We start from the raw sequence: 14890 nt of genomic DNA, 5'->3' as shown, positions 1-14890 counted from the left end.
CTTCTCCACTGTTGTTTCCTCTTGTTAACAAAGTCAGAACAATAAGCCACTGCAAAGCACACTGTGTGCCCTGTTTTTGTTCTTGACCTGCTTCTGTATAGATGGTGCACTTTATAAGCAAAACAGCTGCAAGACAAATGTTGGCTACCAAAGTGGTACACAGGCTGAGGTGATAGGTACCCGCACAGGACATAATGTTCCTCTCCGAGTCCCATGTCTGCTATGTTTTCTGATAGTTTGCTTTGTGTGTATGTGCGTGTTTCCTACTATGTAGGCGAGGCATGCTGGTGGACCATCCATCCAGCATCAAAGCAGCGGTCAGAGGGGGAGAAGGTCAGAGTGGGGGATGATCTCATCCTGGTCAGCGTGTCCTCTGAAAGATATCTGGTAAGTAGCATCTGTTTAGAGAGGTGGATCAAATCTTACTCTCACTTTCTTTATATTTTCTTTGTTCTTTCCTTTGTTCCTTTTTAATTAGCTTTACATTCCCTCCTTAATGCTGCGTTCACACCGGACGCAATGCGAATATTCGCTTCGCTCCTATCGCATCGCTCTAAACGCTCGAGTTTCACCGCGGCTGTCAGCTGTGTTTACTCGCATCATTCAAACAAGACGCGCTGGCTCGGGGGCTACAACAAAAATGAACATATTTTACCGTGAATAAATTGTAATACGCGTTTCTAAATGATGCCGAAGTAACAACATACTGATACCGGTTAGTAATAACCATGAATTAATGCTTTGACAAGTCTGCAGACAAGACGGCAGGCGAACAACCTTTTAAAATGCGCGTTGTCTGAATGAAGATCGGATTGACCAGGCTAAGCTTACGTTGTATATGCTCCGTCAGTGAGAAATGGATTTAACTTCTGTTAGACAGCTATATGCCATACATTTTTGCATACATTCACAGTAAATATTTATTCAGTATGATAGCTGTCTAACAAAAGTTAAATTAATTTCTCACTTATTCTGACAATGTACTTAACCCCAAATAAAAGAACCCAATAAAAAGAGTTGTTAAATAATAGTGAAGTCACGTTGTAATAACAATAACTCATCTCTCTCGAGTTTTCTTTTTGTGCTTTGCCAAAAGCCACTGTCTCAAGTGTCCTACTTGGGATGCCGTACAGGGTTGTCCAATATGGCGGACCATCTCGCACATGCGCACTGCAGATCGGGGCTGCAGTCGAATAGTCCAAAAATCAGCTCCTAAATTCTTACCCTATCATCTATTCCTTGACCTCTGAGTGAAACATCACAGGGTTAAGGGATAGTGGATAGGAGAATTCAAAAGGATTTAGGAGAAGAGACTGCGGTACTTTAGAGAATCCGACTGCACTTTCACTCTCCGACGTGTTTATGATGCGCCAGCGGACGTCATGAATGTGCGTCTGCTGCTGTGGGGAAACTATGGAAACTACAGTTTTCTATACAGCGGACTACAACATGGATGTTTAATAAGAACGAGGGACTACTGTAAACTCATCTAGAGACTCTGCACCGTGCTCTGATGCTGTTGCTTTATGCTTTATGAACGTGGACAACAGAGAAACATATTCTTCATGACCAAAGTTGGAATTGAAATAAAAAAGGAAAGTGAAACTTATGCTCGTCACCCTCTCCCTCCGGTCCACATTAATACAAATGATCCCAATACGTATGATTGTATGAAAATATCTTAAAATCAATACAGATGTATTTATTATAAACGTTAGTCCTTAACATCTATCACTGTGTATATCACCATTCAAACATCTTTTAAAAGTTGAACAAACCCCACACAGCTCAGTAAAGACTGTGAGATGTTGACTTTATTTGATCATTTCAGTAAAAACCAACGTTCAAATTTCTCTTTTTGATTATAATACTGATGAACGTTCAAAACAAAGCACTTACCACATACGTTTAAAAATGCTTAATAAGCACCGTAACTTTCATGATATAATTTCTCGGTCATAATCGGTTGTTTCCGGGAACGGCCGACTGTTGTGTGACGGCAAATGCTGTGGCTGCAAGGCATTGTGGGGAAGCATTTTCTCATCTCCTTTCGGTTAGCGAGGTCCAGTGGTTCCTAAGCTGAAGGAAGTTATATACCACTGCACACAGCACTGTGTGAGAGCAGCCGAGCTCGAACACGCTCAGTTCAAAGCTGCAAGGAGAGAATGACAGCGATAGTTGCTGACATTTAAAATCATTCCTGAAAACTGTAGCTACTCCTCCGCCTCGGCCCGAAGTCCGTGGAGAGTTAAAATAGCATCAATCTGGAGGTAAAAGATCGGTAAAGGCACTGGACTCACCAGTACCGAGCCATGTCTCAGTCACAAAGAGGAAATCCAGTCCTTTTGAAGTGAAGAACTTCTTAATGACAAAAGTCTTGTTTGTCAGAGATCTGGCGTTTATGAGGCCAAACCTGGCAGGAGCCAGTGGGTCCGCGGCGTTTGAGGTCCAGGGAGCCCGACAAATAGACAGCAGGTTATTCAGATTCACCCCGTGCCTGCGAGGACGAGGGGAGCAGGGCCCGCGGCCGGGCTGGAAAGCTTCGTCCGGGCCGATGACAGGTACCAACCTGGCATCGACAGGGTCCAGATAGCGACGAGGAAGAGACAGACGAGGCACGGCGAAGTATTCAGTCCTTGAGATAGGACAAGCTGAAAATTCCTTCATCCTTACCAGTCGACCACTGCGTTTTCCGCGGTGGCGTTTACGGCGGGGAGTTGGAGCCGCGGTGCGGCACAGGTAAGCTGGTACTCCCAATAAGAACGGGGGGAGCGTTTTATGTCCACGATCCGAATTCACAGGATTTAATGCCGAAAAACGAAGATCCAGAAGTGTTTGGCAATCGTATACTAGTAGAGTTAACATTTAGAGCAAAAAGTGACAAAAACAGCACAAACACACACAACGCTCGCAGATACGGACGGCAGACCACACACACTGGCGCCATCTTGTCAATTACTCATACTTCACTACATGAATGAAGAACTCCACCAACAGGAGAGAAGGGTTTCCTCAGAGGAACGATATGCAGTGGGGTTTAGTGTCCGCAGTTCGTACGTGTACTTGACCGTTGGCTGAAGTCTTTGCGGTGTGTTCCAGTGCGACACATGGCCAAGACGCAGGAGACGTGAGGCGACACAACAGTCGGGTCCTTCTATGTCAGTTCTTTGGTGTCAGCTTGGTGTGTCCCTACCTTTACATGTTATCGCGCCGCCCCCAAACATCGCATCGCGTCCGATGTGAACTCAACTGTTTCATCATAAGCAAACATTTAAACAACTTTAACTTTTAGGGTTAACGACAACTAATTGTATGTACATATACATAGCATCTAAAGAGATGTTCAAACTAATGCATGCACCATTTGAAAAACTTTGGCCACCCTCAAAATCCACAAAAGTCTTCTTCATCTGGATACCTTTCCAAGGACTTGGTTTTTTGGACCAAATCAAAGACAAGTCCTTTCACTCTGTAACATTTCAGGAACTCAATTGTCTAAAACCATTTGGTCTTTACTAAACTCAACTATAGTCAAAGGCTCCTGTTAGCATTTCAGCCACACTCATATCATTCAAATATTTTATATCATATTAATTAAAGTATATAAGTGTAGTTTGATGAAGGCCGGAAGCCAAACAATTAAGTTGTTCTTTATCCTGCAAGTTATCTTCTGATTTCATTTCATTTAATTTCAAACCTTTATTTAATGAGATTGGTCCCATTGAGATCATAGATCTCTTTTTCAAGGGAGACCTGCATCATATAGGTTCCACATGAAACATAAAACAATAAAGGACATTATATTTACAGGATACATTTACATAGTTATAGACATTTACAAGTGCCCATAGTATCAACAAGCATTTCATTTAGCCTAGCTTTAAAAACATGCAGAGGAATGAGATTGCTCAGTTTCAATTCTTGCTGAAGATTGTTCCAAGCAAGTGGAGCTGCGCACATAAAAGCTGTCTTACCTAAGACAGTCCTTGCTCTTGGCACATCTAACAATACTACATCATGCGATCTCAGACAATAGCTGCTTGCAACTCTCTGTGTTATCAGAGAGCAGATATAATACGGGAGTTTACCCAACAAAGCTTTATAAATAAACGTGTACCAATGACTGAGCCTCTTTACAGTAAGTGATGGCAAACCTGCCTTGGCATATAGGGTACAGTGATGAGTAAGTGCTTTACAATTTGTGACAAATCTCAGTGCGCTGTGATAGGCGGCATCTAACTTGTTCAGGCAATAGGCAGGTGCATTCATATACAACAAATCACCATAGTCCAGCACAGGTAAAAAGGTCACAGTGACTAGCCTTTTCCGGGCCTCAAGCGAGAAACAGGATTTGTTTCTGGAAAAAAAAACCTAGTCTAACCCTCAGCTTTTTAAGCAGGTTATTGACATGAAGTTTAAAAGTAAGACAATCATCAAGCCAGATACCTAGGTATTTATAACAGGTAACCACTTCAAGTACTTGTCCTTGCATAGTAACAATATCCAAAACAGGCTCTGGTGTCTTTTTAGCTTTTGAAAATAGCAATTCCTTGGTTTTATCAACATTTAAAAGAATAATATTAAAAACAGCCTGTAATTTAACACCAGCCTCCTGAATGGAGGGACCTGCACAGTACATCATGGTATCGTCCGCATAAAAATGTAAAGTAGCTTCATTCACATTTTCACCTAAACTGTTGATATATATGGAGAATAAAAGTGGACCTAAAACAGAACCTTGAGGAACACCATTAGCAATGTTTAACCACTCAGAAGACAGCCCATCAAACTGAACACATTGGGACCTTTCAGAGAGGTAGTTTACAAACCACCCCACTGAATGGCTGGATATGCCAATACTAAGTAGCCTCTGCTTTAAGATGCGATGATCGACGGTATCAAACGCTTTGGAAAGGTCAATAAATAGAGCTGCACAACTCTGCTTATTATCTAAAATACTCGTAATGTCATTCACCACTTTCATTGTTGCAGTGATGGTGCTGTGTTGCTTTCTGAAGCCTGACTGATGTTTAGACAGGATATCATTTTTACATAAAAACTCCTTTACCTGTTCACTCACTAGGCGTTCGAGCACCTTCGCCAGAACTGACAATTTAAATTGGCCTATAGTTATTTAAAATAGTTGTCTCCCTTCCTTTTAGCAAAGGCAAGACATAAGATGACTTCCATACTTTTGGAATTGCATTTGTGCTGAGGGAGAGGTTACAAAGAGTAGTAAGAGGAAGAGCAATAAAATCTGCAGCTATCTTTAAAAAGAAAGGTTCTACGTTGTCCGGGCCAGCCGGTTTCTTAGGATCTAGCTTAGATAAGGCTTCATGAACAACATTGACAGTAAAAGGAGTAAAACTGAAAGGGTTTTCCAGACCACATTGTTCAGAGTCACGGATTGGGGTGTTCACAGAAGCAGAGTTAGAAACAGAATCAAACATAGAACCGCAGGACACAAAATGCTAATTAAAGCAATTTAGCATAGTAGCCCTGTCCGATATAGTGCCAGATGCTGTGGTAAGGCACGGAGGTAGCTCATTACGGATCTCACCGGTGGATATCGATTTTATGGCTTTCCAAAATTTCCTAGGATTATTTAGGTTTTCTGTGGTAACTGACAAATAGTACTTCGACTTTGCACTTTTGACATTTGAAGTGAAGCTATTTCTTAGCTGCCTAAAATGCAGCCATTCTACCCTTGAGCCTGATTGCCTAGCCTTTGCCCAGGCCTTGTTTCTCTCATGAAGGAGACTTCAGCAGAAAACCAAGGATTGTCTCATTCCTTCACTCTAAATTTACGCAGGGGTGCATGTCTATCAATGATCTCCATAAAACCAAGACAAAAATAAGACCATGCAGTTTCTACATCAGCACACAGATCGATTTTACCCCAATCAAAATCAAACAGATCATATTAATAATAATACAAGGTTTAACCTTTTGAACTTTAGTGTCCCTAATTGTGGCTACAACACAGTGATCACTCAAATCATTCGCAAATACTCCCACAGATAAGTATTTATAGGGAGCATTAGTTCAAATGAGATCAATTAGGGAGGATTTATTAGGGGACTTAATGTTAGGGCGAGTAGGACTGTCCACAATCTGAGTAACATTCAAAGAAATACAAAGGATTTTTAAATCCTCTGACACTGCAGTTAACCAGTCCCAGTTAAAATCTCCAAGTAGCACTATTTCCTTGTAGTCTAGTTGCGATAAAAGATTTTCTAGCGAAGACCAGGAGTCCTTGCCAGCTGAGGGGGGTCTGTAACAGCCCACCACCATGTCATGTTGCCCCTTTGCCACTTCTATATTTAAGGCTAAAAATTAGAATTGCTTACTGATAGATTTGGAAACTAATGTGGTTACACTGAACTTATTCTTAACATAAATGGCAACGCCACCACCTTTATTAGGCCGGTCGGAACGATACACATTATAACCATTTAAGGCAATGTCAGAGGCCAAAATAGATTTATTTAGCCATGTTTCTGATAAAACAATGACGTCAGCGTCAGTCGAGCTCGCCCAGATGCGGACAAAATCTAGTTTACCTAACAGACTGCGCACATTCAAGTGGATGCAACCCAACCCAGACCTAGCTTTAAAATCAGCAGGCGTAGCGATCTGACTACTACTACAGGGCGGACCAGGGTTAGGTTGTACATTTCCTGACAGTAATAACAACAACAAAAAACAGGCATCTTTTCCTCTTAAACGACACACATACATTGTCATCTACTTTAGAAACACCGGAAAAGTCTGCGAGAGTGTGATTTGAGCTTAAGAAGCAGTCCTGAAGAACCATCATCGCAGGAAAACAAAAAAGACAAACATATTTTGTCGAGCAGATTGTCTGTGACAAATGTCTTCTCATAGTCCAAAACAGTTAACAGGCACAGCAGAATCCCGATATGGGCCATTTTCCCAGACCAGCACACAGTATCCGCGATGTTCCTGGAGCAAAATCAGCACAGCAGCAAAGGACAGGTGAAAACAGCAGCGTGGAAGCGCTCCGGTCCCTCCGTGGTATCCCCGGGGTGAAAGCAGGCCTCTGCAACAGCAGAACCAGGACAGGTGGAAAGCAGGCCCCAGCCGTGGTAAAATCCTCCTCCGCACAGCAGCACACGCCCGGTGGAAGCAGGCCAAGCCCGAAGCGTGGATCCACTCCGTCTCTCCGCGACGACTCCGGGGTAAAAACCTCTCCAGTACAGCCGTATTCTACAGGTGGGAGCAGGCCTCCGTAGATCGCAGATAGCAGGCAGCAACAGGTGGAGCCGCTCCGTCTCTTCGCGACGAGCAGGCCTCCGTAGATCGCAGATCGCAGGCAGCAACAGGTGGAGCCGCTCTGTCTCTTTGCGATGTCTCCGGAGGAAAAACACCTCAGTACAGCCGTACTCGACAGGTGGGAGTAGGCCTCCGCAGATCGCAGACAACTAAAACTACTATTTGTATAAGCAGGGATGGCTAAAAGTTTGTAAGCAGGAGAGCTAGATGCTAACAGATGCCAGATGCTAACAGGTAGTGCGAGCCTGTAGAAAGTGACTCATCACACAAACACCATCACCAAAACACCTCGACAGCGGCTCTTCTACCTCTGCAGGCTTTGGAGGTTCAACATGGACTCCAGGATACTCTGCAACTTCTGCAGGTGCACCATGGAGAGGATCCTGACCTTCTACAGGTGCACCATAGAGAGGATCCTGACCTTCTACAGGTGCACCATATAGAGCATCCTGACCTTCTACAGGTGCACCATAGAGAGCATCCTGACCTTCTACAGGTGCACCATACAGGATCCTGACCTTCTACAGGTGCACCATAGAGAGGATCCTGACCTTCTACAGGTGCACCATAGAGAGGATCCTGACCTTCTACAGGTGCTCCATAGAGAGCATCCTGACCTTCTACAGGTGCACCATAGAGAGCATCCTGACCTTCTACTGGTGCACCATAGAGAGGATCCTGACCTTCTACAGGTGCACCATAGAGAGGATCCTGACCTTCTACAGGTGCACCATAGAGAGGATCCTGACCTTCTACAGGTGCACCATAGAGAGGATCCTGACCTTCTACAGGTGCACCATAGAGAGCATCCTGACCTTCTATAGGTGCACCATAGAGAGCATCCTGACCTTCTACAGGTGCACCATAGAGAGGATCCTGACCTTCTACAGGTGGCTGCATCACGACCTGGTACAGCAGCTGCACCGCCCTCAATCGTAAGGCTTTACAGAGGGTGGTGAAAACTGCACAGCACATCACCAGGACGGAGCTGCCCTCCATGGAGGACCTATACTCCCAGCGGCTCAGGAAGAAATCCCTCAGGATCCTCAAAGACCCCATCACCCCAGCCACAAACTGTTCTGTCTGCTGCCATCTGGCAGGCGGTACCGCAGCATCCGGACTAAAACCACCAGACTCGGGGACAGTTTCATCCCACATGCCATAAGACTGTTACACACCTGAACTTTTGAAAGAACATGCATAACATTCATTTGTTTGCAACTCATATATCAATATTCCAATTATTATATATAGATATTTCTATTATATTCTGTTTCTATTATATTCTATTTCATTTACTTGTACTATTTTATCTGTGTTATTGTGTTGCACTGTTGGAGGAGCCTGTGACCTAAGATTTTCATTGTCATAAATACACTGTAGCTACAGTATGCACACATGACAATAAAAGCCTTGAAACTTGAAATGATGTTATATCACCATCTAAAGTTGTAGACATACTCATAAGACGAGGCATATTTGTGTGTATTTCTGTCTGATGGGTCAGTAAATGATTTATTGTATTTGTCTCCTGTGTGTTTCTCCCTGCAGCATCTGTCCTACGGTAACGGCAGCCTCCATGTAGACGCAGCGTTCCAGCAGACATTATGGAGTGTGGCTCCCATCTGTTCTGGCAGTGAAGTAGCACAAGGTACAGCCTGAGCCTATGTCTACTCGTTTCTCTCTTTCTTTCTTTCTTGCTTGCTGATTGTTTTAATCTTTTATCTTAGCTTCCTGCTTTTGTACATTCTTTTTTATCACTTTTAACAGATGTCCATGTGTAGTTGCATTTACATTTCTCAACACATATGCAAATTAGGGCTGCACGATATTGAAAAAAACTGACATTGCGGTTTTTTGTTCCCCTGCGATATATATTGCGTTTTTTTTTAACCTGTTAAGCCCCAAGATCCCGGCGGGTACTTTACTTTTTTTTTCACGACACTGTGTCTCAGGGGATCTTAATATTTAAGAACCTATTAATACCAGATTAACGGAAATAATCTCAGCTAATTGACGATATAAACCATTTTTACCAAAACAAAACACAAGTCTCATAAGAAGCATCTAAATGACCCCTGAGTGAAAAATGCTAACGGACTTTGGCACAGAACTCAAGATAAAAGTACCCTTATTACTTATCGTAGCTGCACATACAAGATATCCGATTAAAGCTGAGACTCCACAGATTATTTAAGTATAGTATCTAAGCGATCCGATCTCGCGACAGGGGAAGCAAACAGACATCACAACACGTACCTTTTACGGGAGATTGTCTCCCCGTAGCTGTCAATCTGATCAAAAGACGTGTTCAATGGCATTAAAACGAGAAAAAACGCGGCTGAATCGGTTAATCCATAGGTTTTTAACGTCTCTGAATACAAAAATTATTTCATTTATAATACATAATTCCATTTTTATGTAAAGATCGCAGAGCAAAAGTTAGCTGCTAATGGTAGCCACCAGAGTGGCTGCTGCTTCCGGTCTTGGCAGTCTAATACACACACATTACCAAATCAGGAGTGAGAGTGACGCGTAGTCAAAACCGGAAGCTGCATACACTCTGGTGGCTACCATTAGCAGCTAGCTTTTGTGCTCCGATTTTTACATAAAAATGGAATTATGGATTATAAACAATTGCTTCAAAGCCACAGATACATTATTAACCTATGGATTAACCGATTCAGCCGCGTTTTTTCTCGTTTTAATGCCATTGAACACGTCTTTTGATCAGATTGACAGCTACGGTGAGACAATCTCCCGTAAAAGCTCCGTAAAAGGTACGTGTTGTGATGTCTGTGTTTGCTTCCCCTGTCGCGAGATCGGATCGCTTAGATACTATACTTAAATAATCTGTGGAGTCTCAGCTTTAATCGGATATATTGTATGTGCAGTTTCGATAAGTAATAAGGGTATCTTTATTTTGAATTATGTGCTAAAGTGCGTTAGCATTTTAAAAAAATGAATAAAACCGCACGTCCCTGCGGTGTGAATATCGCGCATGCGCATATCGCGGTTATCGCCATGACACGGTATATCGTTCAGCCCTAATGCAAATGTAATATTATTTCAAAGACAACAGTTGATACAGTTGTTTTTACATGAACACACACAGTGAGTACTCTAGTAAGCAGTAGGCCAGGGGTCGGCAACAGGCGGACTGCGGTCCGGATCCGGACCCAGACGCCGACCTATACGGACCCGGAGCTATAATCAATACATTAATAGGGGATTTTTCGGCGCCTCCCGCTTTTTTAACCCTGATTTGGGTGACTTGTGTAATTCGTGGAGAACCGAAGGGTTTTCGTTTTGGGGGTGGGGGGTGGGGAGTCCGTCCGTTAGTCCGACTGACGGACAACTTCTCACTTCAAAAAAGAAGAAGAAATCTAGAGTGCACAAATAATTAAACAAGTGAGTACCTGTTTTTCCTGGCCAAGGACAGGTTCCTTGAACACAACAAGAGCGTAACGTGTCTTCACGTGGAATGTCTCGTCTGAAAGGAGTGCTGACAGAGAGCACCGGAACGGCACTCCAGCCCTTCAAATATTGCAGTACCCATAAGGAGCCGTATATGCCACAGTGTTTACGTGGCTGTGTCTTTAGTTGTAAGTAGGGTGACCAGGGGCCTCATTTATAAAGGGATATACGCTCAAAAAATGTCGTACGCCAGATTCTACGCTATGTTTGCGATTTATAAAATACTAACTTGACGGGAAAATGTGCGGTCCTCCACGCAAACTCTAACCCATGCGTACGCACTAAGCACAAAAACGGGAGAGACGAGAAACTGCAACACCGTTGGCAGAAGGAAGAATGGAGAGAAATATGTGGAAATAATACCATAAATAAAACGTTACCTCTCATTTATCATATATGAAGAATTCATTTTCAAACATTGATTAAAGCCAATCTTAAAATGATTTAACAAATGCCTGTTTGAGATTCCTCAGTGCACACAAAAACATAACTTGGAGAAATAAATAAATACGGAAATGACTGGGCCAAAAATGACAGTCGTCAGCGATCCGGCAGAGGCCCTAGCTCTGGCCCAAGAGTTGTCCGTCCTTCTGCCCCAGGACGCAATCGAGCCAGTAGACCCTCTGCTTAGCCCAGGGGGTTCTTCTCTGCGTACTTTCTCGTGAGCAAGAAAGTCAGCGGATTTCGCCTGATCTTGGACCTCAGAGGAATCAACAGATTCCTGAAGGTGCTGCCATTCTATATGCTGACCACAGCACATGCACAGGTGGAGTGGTTCTCAACCGTGGACTTGAGGGATGCCTACTTCCACGTGGGCCGGGCAAGATGGTAATAATAATAATATATTTTATTTATAAGCGCACTTTTCATTTGCGTAAACAAAACTCAAAGTGCTACAAGATTAAAAATTAAAAAGGGTGAAACAAAACAATAAAAACAATAAAAAACTATTTAAAAACAATTAAAACAACATAATAAAAGGTGTGACATTTATGCCGGCATGGCATAATGTGGGGGATTTAAAAATCTAGTTAAAGGCTATTCTAAAAAATATGCGTTTTTAGGCCTTTTTTGAAAGCCTCCACAGTCTGTGGTGTCCTCAGCTGGTTTGGGAGGGCATTCCACAGGCTCGGAGCAGCGGAGCAGAAGGCTCGGTCTTCCATGGTCTTCAGTTTTGTCCTTGGTGGGATGAGGAGGTTTGCCTTTACTGAACGTAGGTTCCTCGTGGAGGTTTGTGGGGTGAGCAATTCCTTGAATTTCCAATAAAATACCCAATATTAGCGGTGTGTGTGTCTGCCCAAGGACAAGTTAAGGTAAAACCTAATAGAGGTGTCATACATAATAACCTAATAAAAGTAAATGTAACAACTACTACAGTGCAACAAAACAGGAATATTAAATGTGGTCTCTTAAACATAAGATCTCTAGCATCTAAAGCAATATTGGTAAATGATTTAATATCAGATTATAATATTGATATATGCTGTCTCACTGAAACTTGGTTGAGACATGAAGAATATGTCAGCATAAATGAGGCCACTCCACCCAGCCATATCAATACTCATATTGCCCGAGGCACGGGCCGAGGAGGTGGAGTTGCAGCAATCTTTGACTCAAGTTTACTTATCAATACTAAACCAAAATTAAATTATACATTACATTACATTGCATTTAGCTGACGCTTTTGTCCAAAGCGACTTACAATAAGTACATTCGACCAGGAAGACACAACCTTGAAGAAAACAGAATCATATAAGTATATCAGGTTTCATAGAGCCAAACATTTCAAGTGCTACTCAACTGGCTTTAGGTAATCCAGTCCTTTATTGGTATAAAAGTGCTTCGTTAATCGTTCTAACGCTCGAAGTGGAGTCGAAAGAGATGAGTTTTCAGTTTGCGCCGGAAGATGTGCAAGCTATCTGCCGTCCTGATGTCAATGGGGAGCTCATTCCACCATCTTGGAGCCAGGATAGCAAACCCACGTGTTTTCGCCGATGGGAACTTGGGTCCCCCTCGCAGCGAGGGCGCAACGAGTCGTTTGGCTGATGCAGAGCGTAGTGCACGTGCTGGGGTGTACGGTTTAACCATGTCCTGGATGTAGGAAGGGCCAGATCCATTCGCAGCACGGTAAGCAAGTACCAGTGTCTTGAAGTGGATTCTAGCAGTTACCGGAAGCCAGTGAAGGGAGCGGAGGAGCGGAGTGGTGTGGGAGAATTTAGGAAGGTTGAAAACCAGACGAGCCGCTGCATTCTGGATGAGCTGCAGAGGTCGGATGGCACATGCAGGTAGACCAGCCAGGAGGGAGTTGCAGTAGTCTAGGCGTGAGATGACGAGAGCCTGGACCAGAACCTGAGTCACTTTCTGAGTCAGCTGGGGACGTATCTTCCTGATGTTGTAAAGCGTGTATCTGCAGCAGCGGGTTGTAGCAGCGATGTTTGCAGTGAAGGACAGGTTGTTATCTAGGGTCACACCCAGATTCCTTGCAGTCTGAGTCGGGGAAACAACTGAGGTGCCGATGTTGATTGTCAGGTCAAGAGTTGGACAATCTTTTCCCGGGAGGAAGAGCAGCTCAGTCTTGTCAAGGTTGAGCTTGAGGTGGTGAGCAGACATCCACTGAGAGATGTCAGCTAGACAAGCAGAGATGCGTGCGACGACCTGGGTCTCTGAGCGGGGAAAGGACAGAATTAATTGGGTGTCGTCAGCGTAGCAGTGGTAAGAAAAACCATGCGGGCTAATGACTGATCCGAGCGAGTTTGTGTACAAGGAGAAGAGGAGGGGACCAAGAACAGAGCCCTGAGGGACCCCCGTAGTTAATTGACAAGGGTCGGACTCAGACCCTCTCCAAGTCACCCTGTAGGTACGGTCTTTCAGGTATGAGGTGAGGAGGGAAAGTGCAGAGCCAGAAACTCCAAGTTTTTGGAGAGTGCGAAGGAGGATCTGATGATTCACCGTGTCGAATGCAGCAGACAGGTCCAACAGGATGATGACAGAGGAGAGGGATGCAGTTTTGGCAGTGTGCAGTTCCTCCGTGACAGCAATGAGAGCAGTTTCTGTGGAGTGACCTGCCTTGAAACCAGACTGGTGCGGATCCAGAAGGTTGTTCTGATTGAGATAACAGGAGAGTTGTTTAAAGACAGCGCGTTCAAGTGATTTAGACAGGAACGGGAGGAGAGAGACAGGCCTGTAGTTTATAACATCAGACGGGTTGAGAGTGGGTTTCTTTAGGAGAGGGTTTACTCTTGCCTCCTTGAGACTGTTTGGAAAGTGACCAGAAGTTAGAGAAGTGTTGATGAAATGGGTGAGAAACGGTAGAATATCAGGAGCGATAGTCTGAAGGAGGTTTGAAGGGATAGGGTCCAGAGGACAGGTGGTAGGGCGGGCAGAGGTAATGAGGGTAAGAACCTCACTTGGAGAGAGAGGGGAAAAGGAGGTTAGTGTGTTGGTGGAAGGAAGGTCTGGTGACCCAGCGGTGAGTAAAGGTGAGTCAGAAAAAGAAGAGCGAATATCATTAACCTTTTTTTCAAAGTGGGTAACAAAGTCGCTTGACAGAAGTGAGGAGGGGGGAGGAGCTTTTGGAGGGTCCAAGAGGGTGGAGAAGATGGAAAATAGTTTTTTAGGATTGGAATAGGAAGATTGGATCTTATCTTGAAAGAAAGTGCTTTTTGCCTGAGAGATCGAAGCAGAGAAAGAGGAGAGGAGAGCTTGATAGGTTAGGAGGTCGTCACGGTGTTTGGATTTCCACCATTTCCGCTCTGCTGCCCTAAGGACGGTTCTATTAGCACGCAGTGCATCATTTAGCCAGGGAGCCGGAGGGGACTGACGAGCCTGCCGAGATGTCAGAGGACAGAGCGAGTCCAGAGTGGATGAGAGAGTAGAGAGGAGAGTTTCTGCAGCAGAGTTTGGAGGCAGTAGTTGGAACGAATCAGAGGAAGGGAGGGCTGAGAGCACCGACGAGGCAAAGGTAGAGGGAGAGAGGGAGCGAAGGTTACGGCGGACAAGTGTAGGATGGGAAGAGATTAGTTTGTTATGTTTGGAAAGGGATAGAGAGAATGAAATGAAGAAGTGATCGGATGTGTGGAGCGGGTTTACAGAGAGGTTAGAAGTAGCACAGTTCCTT

The 14890-nt window shown here is 44.1% G+C and overlaps 1 protein-coding gene across 11 annotated transcripts in view; it reads left to right on the top strand.

The window, feature by feature from the left end:
• ryr2a (ryanodine receptor 2a (cardiac)) overlaps positions 1–14890 on the top strand; it is a 332105-nt gene that overhangs the window by 126907 nt on the left and 190308 nt on the right. For all 11 annotated transcript variants that reach the window (XM_034214890.1, XM_034214888.1, XM_034214889.1 and 8 more), the window contains 2 exons: positions 275–387; positions 8848–8947. In XM_034214890.1, the coding sequence (XP_034070781.1) occupies positions 275–387; positions 8848–8947 (213 nt within the window). The remainder of the gene's footprint in view (positions 1–274; positions 388–8847; positions 8948–14890) is intronic.

The sequence above is a fragment of the Gymnodraco acuticeps genome, unplaced genomic scaffold, assembly GCF_902827175.1.
Source record: "Gymnodraco acuticeps unplaced genomic scaffold, fGymAcu1.1, whole genome shotgun sequence".
Taxonomy (NCBI): Eukaryota; Metazoa; Chordata; class Actinopteri; order Perciformes; family Bathydraconidae; genus Gymnodraco; species Gymnodraco acuticeps.
The sequence above is the reverse complement of the archived record's forward strand: the minus strand, read 5'-3'. Positions and strand labels throughout refer to the sequence as shown.